The sequence below is a fragment of the Cryptomeria japonica genome, chromosome 8 (genome assembly GCF_030272615.1).
Source record: "Cryptomeria japonica chromosome 8, Sugi_1.0, whole genome shotgun sequence".
NCBI classification, from domain to species: Eukaryota; Viridiplantae; Streptophyta; class Pinopsida; order Cupressales; family Cupressaceae; genus Cryptomeria; species Cryptomeria japonica.
In genome coordinates, this window is record NC_081412.1 from 81819282 (window position 1) to 81835499 (window position 16218).

The 16218-nt window shown below is 40.9% G+C and overlaps 2 protein-coding genes across 4 annotated transcripts in view; one reads left to right on the top strand and one right to left on the bottom strand.

Annotated features, from left to right (window-relative positions):
* Positions 1-16218, top strand: part of LOC131038459 (pentatricopeptide repeat-containing protein At4g21190) — a 322788-nt gene that overhangs the window by 286978 nt on the left and 19592 nt on the right. The gene's annotated exons all lie outside the window — the stretch shown is intronic.
* Positions 6506-7810, bottom strand: LOC131038460 (uncharacterized). The gene is made up of 3 exons (XM_057970901.2): positions 7224-7810; positions 6729-7137; positions 6506-6631 (listed from the first exon to the last, which is right to left on the bottom strand). Exons 1-3 carry the CDS (start codon positions 7338-7340, stop codon positions 6528-6530), a joined length of 630 nt encoding a protein of 209 aa, XP_057826884.2. The 5' UTR covers positions 7341-7810; the 3' UTR covers positions 6506-6527.

The window sequence follows — 16218 nt, forward strand, 5'->3', positions numbered from 1 at the left end:
CATAAGCCTGCTAGTAAGACTTTCCTTGCTGTTGTGTCCGGTCCCATTTGTCCTCTTGCGACCCCTTCATGTGCTTCTCTCAGGGCTCCTGGGATTTCCTCTTCCAAGACGCATTGTCGTAGGATCTGGTCAGGTCCCATCTTGTAGAGAAGACCATTTATAAGTTGGAACGTTCTGCTTCTTAGTACAAGTTTTCATCTTTTGCCTGACGACATTTCCTTAGGAAATTTTGAAGTTGACAGGTATTCGCCCACACTCGTGTATCAGGTAGGAAGGACGGCAATGCGGAAGAGATGGGCGTCCGGAAAATCCTCGTTAACACCTCGGCCGGCTCTCCAAACTTGATCCGTGATAGCTGGTCGGCGATGACATGGCTCTTGCCAGGTTTGACAATGATGTTGAATGTAAATTCTTGTAACAGCAACAGCCATCGGCTAATCCGCCCCTGGATGATTGGCTTGTTCACCAGGTACATCAACGCCTGGTGATCCACATAAAATGTGAATGGTGTCGCCAATAGGTAATGTCGGAATTTCTGGACGGAGTATACCATCCCAAGGGCTTCTCTCTCCGTCGTGCTGTAATTCTTCTTTGCTTTTGACAAGAGTCGGCTTGCAAAATACACTGGGTGGTCCAGCCTGTGGCTGCCAACCTACGCTAGTGTGGCCCCTATGGCAAAGTTGGATGCGTCGACATGTACATGGAACGCTTTGTCCCAGTCTGGATATGTCAGGATTGGCGCACCTACCTACCGTGACTTTAACTCCTGGAAAGCCTCTTCTTGGGCCGTCCCCCAAATGTACGGCTCCCCCCTTCGTGTCAGCATATCAAGTGGGTATGATACTTGGGCAAAGTTCTTAATAAACCGCCTATAATACCCAATGTGTCCAAGAAATGACTTGACGCCAGTGACATCGTCGGGCGCCTCCATCTCCACAATGACCCGTACCTTGTCAGGGTCAGTCTTCAGTCCGGCCTTGTAGACGATGTGCCCTAGTAACTTGCCTTGAGGCACCATAAATCTGCATTTCTTGGGATTTAGAGCGAGGCGGGCTCGTCGGCATCTTTCTATGCATTCGCCAAGTGCGGCGAGATGTGCCTCTTCCGTGCTGTAAATGGACCAGTCGTCCAAGAATGCTTTGAAGTTTCCTACGGACATTTTGTCGAAAATATGGAGGATTATCCGTTGGAAGGTAGCTGACGCGTTGCACAACCTGAATGGCATCCGGTTGTATGCATAGACGCCATCTTCTACGACAAAGGTGGTCTTCAATTTGTCCTCCTCTGCAATGGAAATTTGATTATATCCGGAGAATCCATCCATAAATGAATAAATTTCATGGCCCGCTACTTCCTCGAGGATGGTGTCTGTGAATGGTATGGGAAACGAATCTTTAATTGTGACAGCATTCAAACACCTGAAGTCTACACAGATTCTTATCTAATCGGCCTCCTTTTTCAAGGATATCACAATGGGTGATACCCATTCGCTGGTCTGGACCTTGAAGATGATTCGTGCTTCGAGCATGTGGTCAATTTCGTCATTTACCCTAGCGGCATAATTTTTGTTCATCCTGTATGGCCGCTTCCGTACAGGCACGGCTTCAGGAACCAGAGGGATCCGGTGTACACAAAGTTCTTGTGGTACCCCTTTGAGGTCTTTATATGTCCAGGCGAACACATCCTTGTACTCTGTGAAAATTTTGAACGCTGTCGTCTTCAAGACCGGATTCCAGTCGTCGCCAACCAGAATATTTTTCTGTTCTGAAGTTTCTCCAAGATTTGTAATTTTAAGTGTGGATTCCTCGTACCTTATGGGCTTACTCTTGTCGAACTGGTGCGTCATCCATAGGGGCATCCCCTTCCTTGTATTGTCCGTACTCTGGCGGGAACTCGTTCTCGTCAGGTTCTTCTTCGATCTCCAGCATATTGCACCCGTACAATAATTCATGGTCTTCCATTTGCCAATGGAAGAGCCCTCTCAAAGAATCTGTCTCGTCCTCAGAACAGGCTTGAATTCCTAAGATGCCTTCGTCATCTGGTTCCTTGCCATCCTTCCCTTCGTCCGTACCGTCGTCCCCGTCGAACTCTGACTCTGATGCCAACTCTTCACTGACCAGTTGGGTTTTGAGGTCAATGATATATCTTCTGCCGGCCTTTTCCATGGACAAGGTGTTCTTTTTCCAATTGTGGTTTGCTTTTGCCGCCACCAGCCAGCCTCTGCCAAGGATGGCATCATATCCCTTCTTCTTCAATGGGATGACCACAAAGTTCAAGACGAATGACTGTGTTCCGATCGTCACTGGCTGCGCCATGAGTGTGCCAAGCAGCTTGATGTCGTGTTGGTCTGCTCCCAATAAATTAAAGGTGGACGGCCAGAGAGTAGGTTTGCCCAATTTTTTCCATGTTTCCTTTGGCAAGACATTTACTCCCGACCCGCCGTCAACAATGGTGTCGGTCAAGATGGTGCCCATTATACCCATTTCCACCACTGTTGGGTGTCTACCATTGTTGATCGTCAGGGCTAATGGGTCTGCCGCCGTCTCGCCAAGGTTGTCCCTTCCATGTGTTGGTCGGCTGACTGGGGTTATCAGTACGGATTGCAGAAGTGCCGTCCGCAAGTGTGGCATACTTTCCAAGAGATCCTTCATTTTGACGGGTATCTCGACCTGTAGCAGTTGGTTTATAATATTTGTTTCTGCTTCAGAGCGAGAAGTACCTGCAAGCCCGTGTGCGTCCTTGTTCGTCGACATCTCCTTCTCTAGTTCCGCTCGTGCCTCCAGTGCCTTTCGTTTTTCCGTACGAGGATCTGGGTAAGTGGCCGCTTTCGTCTTGGATCTTGTTATGGCGAGCACATCCTCCGTTTCTACATTCAACAAATTCACTCCAGATTTCGGACAGTTGCCATTGTCATGGTCCCTCGGACCGCACCACTTGCAAAGTTTTTGTGGCACTTCCTTCGCCGTACAGTCCCTGGCAAAATGCCCCCATTTGTTGCAAGCCCGACATTGTATCATTGGCCGCCCTTTAGTGTCGTATTGGATTTGGCTTCTATTATTAGTATTATTATTATTGCCTCTTCCTCCTCGCCTGTTGTTCCACTAGCCGCCAGACGACTTGTTGTTGATCGCAGGCTGGGACGTGCCGGCTAGCGCAGACGGTTCCGTAAAGAGAACCTGTTGGTTATGGGTCCTCATATTGTATGAACACTCCTTGGTAAGGTGTCCGACAATTTGACAAATATCACAAAATGCTTTCTTCGGACAAGACCCCTTGGTGTGTCCGTCGCTGTGGCAGTCCGTGCACCATAAATCCCCTTTGTCGGCTCTGCTTGTGCTTCCTTTGGTCACCTTCATCTCTCTCATCATTCGCTCCATATCTGTCTGGAGAGTCCGTACCTTGCAATTAGACTCGTCATCACTGCTACTGCTTTTGTCAGAAGAGGAATCGTCGTCTGATGAGGATTTCTTTTTCTTTTTCTTGGACGTCTTCTGCTCACTTTCTAAATCCATTGCCCTATTATAGGCGTCCATATATGAAGAGGGAGGTACGATCTTCATTTTTCATCTAAGAGACGTCTTCAGACCTTCCACGAACCACCATTTTTTCCGTCCGTATGCGGGCTAGTTCTCCATTTTTCCTAGCAGCTCTTTGAGCCGCCGGCTATAGGTTCGAACCGTCTCGTTCTTCCTCTGTTTCGTGTCGTAAATTTTGGCTACGATCTCATTATCGTCTCTTAGGAGACGAAACTCCGCTTGAAATTCCTTCTTCAAGTCAGGCCATGTGCTAATTTTAGCCTTCTCTGTATCGGAGAACCAGTCGATGGCCACGCCCCTTAGGGTTGCGGGAAACTATGTTACCCACTCGTTCGGATCGGTAACACCATTCACTCTCCAAATTGTTTCACAAGTGCTACAGTGGCGGACAGGGTCTTCTTTCCTGTCCCCATGGAACTTTGGAAGTTTTTGTTTTTGCGCCATGCCTTGTCTTTTTACTACTCATGGCTGCTATCCTACTCCGGATGGGTTAGATCCTGTAAGAGGTGCTTGACCGCCGTGTCCCGGTGTCCCTCCGACACTCCTGGTAGCCCCGGTGTCTTCTCCCTCCCTTGCCTCCTCCCCACTCCGTGGAGTTTTCCTAGCCTCTGGTGTGCATGACAAGTCCCTCAAGTCCCTCAACTGAGTTTTAGTACACTCTATCCTGCGGCAGGTTTCCGCAAGTAACTCCTCCCGACTCTGTGGGTGGTCGTCGGCCTCACTGTCCCCTTTGGAGCGTTCCTCCTCCCTTCGCTTATACCTCTGTCGCCTTTCCGCTTGTTGTTCAAGGGTCAAGGCACGTTGGGCTACTGCACATTCATCTATATACTCTTGCTTATTTTTGTCTTTATTCAATGTATTGGGCATTAATTCCCGTACGACTTTATATATAACAACGACATATAAAAAGTAGAACACTTTTATTCATTCATCCTGTGGGATACAAGTCTATGTCAACAATATGACATAATTATTACAATGAGTGTTCTTTATTCCGCCCTGTATGGCTCAAGGTTCAAGTGTCCGGTCGCATGCCATCCTGTTGCGCTTCCCAACGACGATTGTTTTCTTCATACTGTAGGAGGATCTGTTGGCATCGTTCTTCACAAGCAATTTCCTCCAGGCGAGCCCACTGTGCGAGTGAAGCCTGTGCGAGCAATCGGGGGAGGTGGTTCATCAACTGATTCACCGCAAGGCTAACTTCCGGTGTGGTCCACACGGCACTTGTTGGAACTTCCGCCTCCGTGGCCTCTCTTCGGACATAGGTTTTGATGGCCACCTAAAGTAGGATTGAAAATTCCCTCGTTTTAGTATCTTCTCTGTCGTAGAGCTCTATTCGTGTGTCATCCGCCTCAGGGTTAATCTCGCTTGCGGGTAGGCCCATCGTGTCCGTATGCCATCCACTCCTTTTCTCGAGTCTGTCTAGGCAACGGCGCCAAATGTGTTGCCAATAAAGTGTAATTCAATGCATTGCAGAGATAATAGACATGACAGAATATAAAGAAACTCAGATCTTCATTGATTCATAATAATGTCAGTACAATGACAATGACCATCCTCACCTTGTCTCCATGACCAAGGACTCGCTAATATATAAAGGTGACTGGTCAGTTACCTGGTGTCAACTGTCGACAACCGACGGGTTAACTGCCGTCATTAACTCTAATTACATTAAATGTCTTATTGCTTAATTACTCGACAACAATGCAAGTAGAGGACATGGAAATTTTGATGTTGCATCTCATTTTGGGACAAGTTTCAGGCACGTTGGAGCAGTCCCAAAGATTGATTGATGGATGGCTAGAAAGGGCAAAGCAAGCCAAGTCGTTGGTTCAACAAACCAAGTTCCATCTTCAAGACATTCATGTCATTCAACACTCGATAGAAAATGATAGGCAAAGTTTGTCTAATTCTGGAAATTTTGTTGAGGTTGAACATTCCTTGGAGGGTAATGAAGGCGACCACAATCCATCTTTGGATTTGTTACCCATTTCATATAATATGACAGCTATCTACTTGTTGGTTGGTGATTTAATCTTCTTAGATTCGTCATTGATCGATGGCTGCCCTACTTGGGTTTCCATTGCACATCTTTCTTTGGCATGATTCACATCAGCTATTGAGTTGATACAACAGATTCAGTTGGTGGTGTTAGTGCTGGTGTCAAGCTTGAAAAACTCGGATTTTGCAATAACTCGGCAAGGCCAAAAAAATTTTAAAACTCGGGACTCGCCAAAACTCGGCGAAAAACTCGGCAAAACTCGGCAACTTTATCGAACATTTGAAAATACATTTTTTTTTTATATATAATTCAAAAACACACATTTACATCAAATTTGTATAACATATATGATTTCCATGATATATAAATCAAATTTTTTTGGTAATACATAGCAACAAATGCAAGTATCATAGCATAAACCAAAAATCAAGTGCAACATATGAATAAGAGTTCAATACATATCAACGTATCATAGTGACAGTCTCATAGAGTTATAGAGTCATAGACCACAAAACAAGAACCTCTGAAATTCTGATTACATATCAAGTTCAAAGTTTGGTATCAATGAAAATAAGAAATCATAAATTGCGTCTACGACTAAAGCTCAAAACAGATTGTGGCCGCTGGGTGGGTGGTGCTGAAGTAGTGGCAACATCCTCAACACTAACAGGGGCCTCTGTTGCATGATCAACCTCCTGCTCCTCCTCACGTGCTGCCACTTCCGCATCCCATTCCTCTCCTACCCTCTCCAACTCACTCAGCTGCTCATTAGTAAGGAATGGATCCAAATCATTATCAACATCATCAGGAGAAGCAACCCATTCTGTTGCATATGGATCAATGTCATCCAAGTCAAGTGCTTCATGTGAATCTTGCCTTAGCACCTTCTTCTCATGTAATCGAATGTTGTACCGCACATAGACAAGACCATTCAAGCGTTGTTGAGTCAACCTATTGTGCTTTTTTGTGTGGATGTTCTCAAAAACACTCTAGTTGCGCTCACAACCAGAAGCACTACAAGGCTGTGATAATATGCGGATGGCAAGCTTTTGAAGATTAGGCGTTGTGGCACCATAATCTTCCCACCACAAATCTGCAAGGATACAAAATGTGATTTATAACTTGTAAAGATTTCAATAATCTTAAAGAGAGAAATAAATGGTAAAAATTAAACATATGTTTTTTTTTACCTGGTCGTAAGGTGGCTCTCCTACGTTTGCAATCAGGTGAAGAAAACAATTCCCCTAAGGCCTTCTTATAACTCTGCAACTCATCAAGTATCAGGTCTTGAAGGATCTCATCATCAACTAATCTCCGAATGCATGTGTCAAGGCCAATTCTAACCTCTGCATCTGCTCTGAAACTCGGAGAGTAAAAAAACTTGGGATTCAAGAAGTAGGCAGCAGCATGAATATGTTGGTGGAGTTGATGGTTCCACCTCCGATCAATTATGCGCCATATGGGTTCATACTTGGTCTTGTTTGACCCATACAAGTGTTGAATCGCCTCTTTGGCCTTATCCATGGCCTCATATAGATACCCCATGGAGTTATGATCCCCATCCACTATTCGTAGCACCCTCACCAACGGTTCCGACACCTAGATATAAAAAATCTAACAAAATCAGCAGATTGAAATATTAGAAAATTAAATAATAAATCATCAATTAAAGTTTCAAAACTTACATTGATGATCTCCTCCACTATCTTGGCAAAATTAGTATCAAAAATGGCAATCACAACCTTCTCTGCTTCAGGCTTTGTAGCATAAGGACTCCCCAACCATCTTTCACTCACGAACATCCGCTTCAGGTTGGGCAATGTAGCAAGTATGCTCTACAAGGTGAGGAAATTGGTAGCAAAGCGTGTGACCCCCGACCGCACAAGATCCTTACCTTTAGTGTGCTCTCTCATAAGATTCAGGACCCATGTGTGATTGTAGATGTATTTGGTGATATTCCTTCCATCTTCAACCACTTTCTTTACCCAACTTAGTTTCCCTATGTCCTCAAGGAGCAAGTCAAGACAATGGGCAGCACAAGGGCTCCAAAATAATGTCGGATGTCTAGCCATTAGAAGTTTGCCGGCTGCCACATATGCAGCTGCATTATCAGTCACAACTTGGATGACATTCTACACTCCCACATCCATCACCACCTCATCCAACATGTTGCACAAGGTCTCCGCATTCTTCACTTCATTGGAGGCATCAATTGATTTTAAAAATACTAACTGTCCTCCTGAAGCAACTAGAAAGTTGATGAGTGTCCTATTCCTACCCTCTGTCCATCCATCAGAAAGAATGGTGCAGCCATTCTTTTCCCAAATAGTCCTTTGCTCTTCCACTAATGCATGAGTGTTTTGGACCTCATCCTGCAATAACGGTCCACTTACCTCGTAACGGCTTGGGGATTTGAACCCCTTACCTGCCACAGTCAACGCGGTGACCAATTGGTCCCAAGATGGACTAGAAATAGCATTGAATGGAACATCGTTGTAGATAAAAAATCTAGCACACGCCACCTTGGCTTGTTGGTGAGCCTCTTTATTCCATGCAGTGCCAAGCAATCCAGGTTGTGCACCAGAAGTGTTACGTGGAATAAAGAAGTTTTCCATGTTGCTGTCCAAAGTTCCCTTTGCTCCTATCCGTGGCCCAAGGGAAGAACCAGATGTCGCCACATCTGTATGTGACCCTATGGAACTCAAATCTGCCCTTGGGGCTGCCATTGCCTCTGCTGTTCTCTTTTTTGTTGCCTTCCTTTGATCATATGCTTCAAGCGTTGCTATTGCATCTCTCGTAGCCTCTTCAGTACATTCCGTACAGCTTGTGGTATCTCGGCATTGAATTTTTGCAAGGTGATATTTGAACCTATTAATGCCACCTTTTACAATTTTTTTGCAATGGTTGCAAAAAACATCTCCTCGTTTTGGACCTGGTCTCCCATGTTTCCAACAAGGGTCTCTCTTTTTGCCACCAACTTTAACTGTAGAAGCTGAATCCATTTTCTTTCAAAAAGATGTGGAAAAGAACCTAGCAAAAGAGAGACAACATTTAGAGATAAATAACATTGTTACCAAAAAAAATCACGAACATCCAAAAATTACAATGACTGTATAACAATATTTTATTTACAGTCATCTATTAATAGATGACTATCTAAAATTAAAATTTTAATTGGTTGTGTATTTTTTTAAGTTTTTAACTTCAAATTTAAATTTAAATGAAATACTTTAATACACATTGACATTACACAGTTGACAGTCATTTCAAATGACTATGAGTATGTATTACACAGTCATTTCACAATTGACTGTGTAATACACAGTCATTAATTACAATGTACATTAATGATTAATGTATTACACAGTCATCAGTCATTTGAAAATTTGAAATGACTGTGTATTACACAGTCATCAGTCATTTGAAATGACTGTGACTGTGTAATGAATAATGATGACTGTGTAATACATAGTCATTTGAAAATTTGAAATGACTGTGTATTACACAGTCATTTGAAAATTGAAATGACTGTGACTGTGTAATGATGACTGTGTAATACACAGTCATTTGAAAATTTGAAATGACTGTGTATTACATAGTCATTTGAAAATTGAAATGACTGTGACTGTGTAATGATGACTGTGTAATACACAGTCATTTGAAAATTGAAATGACTGTGACTGTGTAATACACAGTCATTTGAAAATTTGAAATGACTGTGTATTACACAGTCATTTGAAATGACTGTAATTACTAATTACTAATGATTGTGTATTACACAGTCATTTGAAATGATTGTGACTGTGTAATACACAGTCATTTTCAAATGACTGTGACTGTGTAATGATGACTGTGTACATAGTCATTTGAAATGACTGTGTAATATTACACTGTCATTTTGACTGTGTATTACACAGTCATTTGAAATGACTGTGAATTCGAAATAAAACAATACAAAAAGATACCTGGTCACGCGTGCAAATGCAAACAATACACAGTCATTTTGACTGTGTAATACACAGTCATTTCAAATGACTATGTATTACATAGTCATTCGATTAAAATTTAAAATGATTGTGAATTCGAAATAAAACAATACAAAAAGATCACGAATAAACAAGTAAAAACCTGGTCGCGTGTGCAAATGCAAACCCTACTGGAAATCCGAAATCGCGTGGCGTTTTTTGCCTTCCGGAGTCACGTGAAATGGAATAAAGACTTAGGTTTTTTTTTTTGCCTGCGACTTAAGTCGCATTTTTTTTGCGTTTTGTGCTACGTTTTCGGGCGGGTTTTGGCGATTAACAGCGAGTATTTATCAAAAAAATCGCGGCGACTATATGAAAAAATCGCGCCGAGTATTTCCGCGATTAACTCGCGCGCCATTCTGGATCGCAATTACTCGCGAGTTTTTTAATGGCTCGCCGAGTTTTGCAAGCCTGGCTGGTGTTACAGGAGCTATTTGGTGATAGTAGCGACATTACACATCTTCCTTTGGGATCCAGGTGGAGTAGGGTTTTTCTTTACAGTCGAGATTGCTTGGGGACAATCAATTTTAGGGAGGGTGGACTATAATGTCCCCATTTTTTTTGAAGGCAGAATAATTAATTAAGTTGTTCCAATTAATGATATTTCTTAAAGATAGCTTAATTAAAAGCTAACTTTATATTTAATTAATAAAGTTGTCAAATAAATAAAAATTAAAAGGTAACTTTATCTTTAATTAATTTAATAAAGTGACTTAAATTAATATTATATCATAAAAAAGTCACTTAAGTGAAATAATATTATTTTAATATTATTTCTAGAAGTTTCTTGAAAGGTTGGAGAAAAAAACTATAAAAGAAGGTCAAGTTAAGCTTCTAATCATCTAGGATTTGATATTTGATTTACAATTCTTGTATGTAGAGGGAACCAGTTTGGGTTTCTACCATTATTGAGCATTTGGGAACAAAAACTCTCATAGGTTAAGCAATTTTGAGGCTGTGAAACTATCAGCTGAGATTATTGAATTTGTGGAGGTGATAATTCAGTCATTTCATAGAGCTAATTGGTTGGCCAAGGGCCAAGTTTTTCTAGGGTTGGTTTGGAAAATTATTGAAGACAATTCGGAGTTGGGAATCTTCAATGATTCTTCTTCATAAGTGCTGATTACACCTACCAGCTCTTTGAGTTATACCTCAGTCATTGTTTTCAGACTTGCCACGGATAAGGGAGAGCCATGATTTTGTTCATAAAAGCCCATAGTTGCATCGATTTCTTCCAATAGCTAGAGTGCTCACCCTGTTAAAGGAAATCAAGGATTTTTTGAGGTGTGAAAGCGGACTTAGAGGCTGCCAATTAATAATTATTGACTGAAAAACTTCAGAATAGGGGCGATTGGGAAAAGCCAGGATTTGGGCTTAAGGAGGTCTCATTCTTTCAAATATTGCTTGCTTCTTCAGCTACCCCTTTGGGGCGATTTTGTAACCAGGTTCTTATCATTGTTTCCATGCCAATTTGGTTTCAGTAGTGTTGCTGTAGATGGTTCGATGTGAGCAGACATATATATAATTCAAATCTAACTTTGTATAAGGAATTGCATTCAATAAGGAGTCAGTTTGGGAGTCACATATTGTCGCATATTTAATGAAATAAGTTGCTGGCCTCTACTTAATGTTATGTCTATAATGATAACAGTTTGCATACCAAGTGTTTGTGAAAATATCTCTTGGCTGTAAGTGCACATTTGTCATTTGAATTCATGTATATGCATTGGAAAAGATCAAAAAGAAGTCATTCATGCATTGAGTTCATGGTTTAGATATTATACAAATTGTTTGCAAGCATTTCTTATGCCTTGGTGTCAATAACACGCAACTATATGAGACTGATAATATAGACCAGCAAGCTAGAAGAATGTATGTGAATTGTTCGACAATATTCCTTGTGTTATAAACGGCAAAAATTTACATCAAATTGGACAAGGGATATTACAAAGTGACAATGCATTTCAACATGTTTGGTATGCTTGTGGACATATTGGATTTCTAGCAAGTTTGAGCACCTCTTGATTGCCATAGAATAGGAATAGACTTAATTTGTGGCATCCTCATGTTTGAAAACATCCTTCTGAGCCAAAATGCCTCTCAGGCCGCTTTTTCTACTCTTCGATATTCTGATTCAGTCAATGAAAGAATTATTGAATTTAGTTTTACGCTGGCCTGTGAGACTACACCCATGCCAAGGCTGGAAACATATCTAGAAGTCAATTTGTTTGCCATCTACAAAACTTGCCAATTTTGAATTTGTAAATCTGCACAGCCTAGAGTCTTTTTCTTTGCTATATAGAATGTCAAAATCAACAACTGTCCCTTTCACATATCTCAACACCCTCTTTGTTGTAGTCCAATATTCCGTCTTTGGTGATATCATGAATTTGGAACTGAAACTTAGCATACCTCAAATCAGGTCTAGTGGTTGTAAGATATATTAGACTCCACACTAGTTGCGTATAAGGTAACTCATTACATTAGAGTTAATTTTGGCTGAAAGCTTTAGCCCTTTCTCCATAGGTGTAGATGAGATTTTACAAATTGACATTCAAAATTTATTAAGAAAACTCTTGGCATATTTGGATTTTTAGACAAAAATGTTTCCCCTTGTTTGTCAAATTTATACACCTAGGTGGCAATGTGAGAGGCTTAGATCAGTCACGTCAAAAGCTTTACTCATTAGATTTGATCTATTTGATAGCATCGGCCTCATTAATTGTAATAATGATGTCATCTACATATAAGATCATTGTCGTTGCTTTTGATGTATGGATTGGAATCCAAAGCATTCTAATGGAATTCTTGTTAACCAAATACCTATTTATTTTGATGTAGCATGCCGTAGGTGCCTGCTTTGGGCCATAAACAGCTTTCTCCAATTGGCATTCAAGATGCTTCTTTTTGGTAACCTAAAAACCTATTCACTTCTTTCTCTAAATCTCCATTGAGAAAGGCACCCTTCGTGTCTATTTGATGGACTATCTAGGCCATTTGAGTAGTCATGGCTAAGACTAGATAGGTGGTGCTCATCTTTGTTGTAGGAGCAAAGATCTTCACATAATCAATGCCTTTTTTCGGTGAGAACCCTTTTGTAACCAAGATTTGTACTTGTCTAGTGTACCATTTTCTTTGTAATTGATTATGTACACCCATTGCAGCCAATAGGTTTCTTCCCTAGTGGAAGATCTATAAGTTTCCAAGACTTATTTTTCAGAAGACTCTCATGTTCAGTTGCCATGACTTTTCCCCATTAAAGTTTTTTTGTTTCTTCAAACAGCTGTGGCTCATAAACTCTTTGAATATTGGCCATTAGAGAAAACTTGACTATGTTCCTCTTGCTCTTGCCTCTTAATGTTCTTCCTTTAATCATTTTACTAACCCAAACATCTCCAGTGGTGCTTTGTCACCATGTTGGCTTCTTTTTAGAATCTTATCATCTTATCATACAAATTTGTGTTATCACTATGACTTGGGCTACTTATACTTTGTGTCATCTGAATGTTGATTCAAGTTGCCATCAAGAGACTCTAAGACAATTGCCTATTTGGGAAACTCCTCATGCTTAGAATCCTTTTGTGGAGCTATTGGAAGTTGAACACTTGAATCCTTTCCCATACAAGTTGTTCTTTAGTAATTTTGAATTGTAAAAGTCTAGAAAAGCTGAGTTTATTGATCAACCATGACATCTTGGCTGAAGGTTGATTGTCTAGTGCCACCAACTTTTAATTCTTGTGAGTGTTGTAATGTCCCTGTTTAAGGTTTACCTTGATTTAGTCCTGAAACAACAATTGTAACTTAGAGTGAGAATCGTGATACATTTATAAATATCATCTCATCAATTCGGAAGACATTTTATTATAATATTTAATTCATAATGCTAAGAATAGTTTGGAAGATAGAACTTATTTTGATAGCTTCCTCTGATTTGACAATGGATTTTATGCTAATCCTAAATCTCCCCTAAAATTGGATTCATAACTCCTTACAGATCTGCTATAGAACTTCTTACAATCTCCTCACAAGTCTGTCATAAAGTTCTTCATTATGGAGCCTCAAATTACCACTGTTCATACAATCCTTCATAAATCTGAAAGTCTTCTGTACACTCCTCTTCATTGGATCTGCAATCCTACTTTCCATCAATGTCCTTGGTGCATATGCTCAATAGCCTTTTTCTTTTAATATCCTCTTCCCCAACTTGGTCATATAGTTATACTATGATTTGTAGATTGTCTTGAACACACTTCAATTTGCATGAATCTGAGATACTTATTAACAAACTATGGTAAGTTCTGATCATAAGATTCCAAGAAGAATTGGTTATCAATTCAATTGTAATATATAAGAGCACTGATATTAATATAGAAATATATGTATATAAGATTTACTATGTTATGTTCACAAGATTGTTTCTTTGATCCTTTAATCTCGAGATCACAATGCCTGAATTGTTTCTCTTATGTCATACGATGGAAGGATGAAAGGTTATGTTTCAATCTGTTCGCTGTGTCTGATTGCAATCCTTATGGTCATGTGAAAAGAGTGGATGTTGTCTCTTCTTATTTAGTGCCTTAATCTCATGCTTCTATGACCTTGCTAGAGGGTGGTAACCACCTTCGCCTGGCTTCCTTATCAATTCTGCTTGAGTCAAATAGAATAATCAAATCTCATGCCTTTGGAAATGAATGGGATTGCTTTCATACACAATGGGAAAAGGTGTCTCAAGAAACACGTTTCTTGTCTATTAATAATTGTTATTCTTTATCTTAATTGTACCCCTTCATATCAATTCAATTATGTCCATAATAACGGTTAAGTATAATCGATGGTGTTTGATTATTCAATTCACGTCTTTTCATAACAAGGTTAATATTGATTGAGATGGTTAGTCAGACCACTCCATTAATAATTGTTGTATCTTCTTGGTACATATTGTTGTGTCTATAGTTCATCATGTCTATAGTTCATCATCCCAGCACTCCATTAGGTCCAGCACAATCTTGATGAGCTTGAGTATAGATGGTGCAGTCCAACTTCCATATATCTCTTCCATGATCTTATTAACTAATTTATATGCACAATCGTGCTCTTGTATGTGTTATTGCTGACCTTTCTTATGTCTATTCAAGTTGCTGTCATCTAGTGATTGTTAAAGACAAATTCCCATCTTTGTATTATTCAATATTAACCATCTTATTGAATAAGAATCCGTTTGCATTATGAATCGGACTGTTAGACACAATGTGCCACTGAGAGCGGGGAGTGAATCAGTGATTTACAAACTTTTCCCTTTTCTATCCTATGTGTGTATACCGGTTAACAAATCTAACCGAAAGCAAACTTACTGGTTAGATGGGAGACTAACACAAACGCAATCACACATGAAAGGGACATCACATAACACCAGATGTACGAGGAAAACCCAAGATGGGAAAAACCTCGGTGAGAAATGCTGCTGGAGTCTACTGCTCCAGTCCAGCCTCACAATGGAAATCTTATTACAATGTTTAGGGCACCAACCCAAGGAGCACCAACCCCTGATTTAGGGCACCAACCCAACGAGCACCAACCCCTGCACCGAGCTCCAACTCAGTGATTATCAATGAACATAATCAATTACAAAAGTAATAGCGTTGTTACAAATGAACATTGTAACTCTTCTGCAAATCTCTTCACCAGATCCTCTATCCAATTCACTGTCAATTCTTTGCTCACCTTCTCATTGCTGCAACCTTACTGGTTCAGCCTCTTCTTCACCTTTGCCGGTTCTGCTCTCTGTCGGTTCTCTCTTCTACACTGCTGCTCTCCACCAGTCTACTTCACTCAGTCAGATATCCACTATCTAATTGCTGTCGGTACTCAGCATACCGGTTCTCTGCTATCTTCTGCAACTCTTCTTTGCCGGTTTGATCACCATCGGTTTACTCCTCTGTCAAACTCAATGACAGACTACTGGTTGCCACACAATTGCCGGTTGAACTCTTCAACCTTGTTCTTTCTCACACTCAGTCTCTTCTTCTTCTTCTCGTTGAGCACTTGACTGATTTCACTTCACCAACAACACCATGCTCTCATTTCGCAGTGGCTCTTCATTGATTTAGACTTTCATATTTATAAACAAGTCTTCTCGCCAAAAATCAATTCAAACTTCAGGCGGTTAGGGTTTCTTCTTCAACCTCGAGGCAAACCAAATCCAATCAGATCTGATCCGATCTAATCGCCTTGATTGATGAACTGCAACACATCAATAAACCCCAACATTGTCGTGCCTTCTCGAACATGCCATCCATATTTAGCAATTTGCTTTTAATCTGTCAGCTGATCTCTTTGGTTTCCTTCACCTACCTCAATCTGGTCAATCAGTTTGTCTTGGATCTCTGTTGTCCATTTCACCTCGAGCTGCAAACCTCTGCTACACGTCCCATGAATCACGTAGTCGACATAAATGTCGATCTGCCACCATCTACCTCGCCGACAGACACTTCACCAACACACCACACTGACCTGTGCATGCATGCTTGCCACTTCAACTCCACGTGGCCACTTTGTCGGCATCCACCTTTGCTAGGTCATCTGTGTCGGTATGGATAGGATCACCGACCAACCTCAGAACCAGGTTCATCTACCGATTCACAAACCCTGCCGGTTA

What these genes read in the sequence shown, in the direction of transcription:
- LOC131038460 (XM_057970901.2), bottom strand. Translation starts at nt 7,340, where the DNA reads ATGTTCGTGAGTGAAAGATGGTTGGGGAGTCCTTATGCTACAAAGCCT. An exon ending in TAGTGGAGGAGATCATCAAT is followed by an intron (nt 7,138 to 7,223) that starts GTAAGTTTTGAA and finishes TTTTATATCTAG; the next exon opens with GTGTCGGAACCGTTGGTGAG. An exon ending in GAGAGCCACCTTACGACCAG is followed by an intron (nt 6,632 to 6,728) that starts GTAAAAAAAAAC and finishes GTATCCTTGCAG; the next exon opens with ATTTGTGGTGGGAAGATTAT.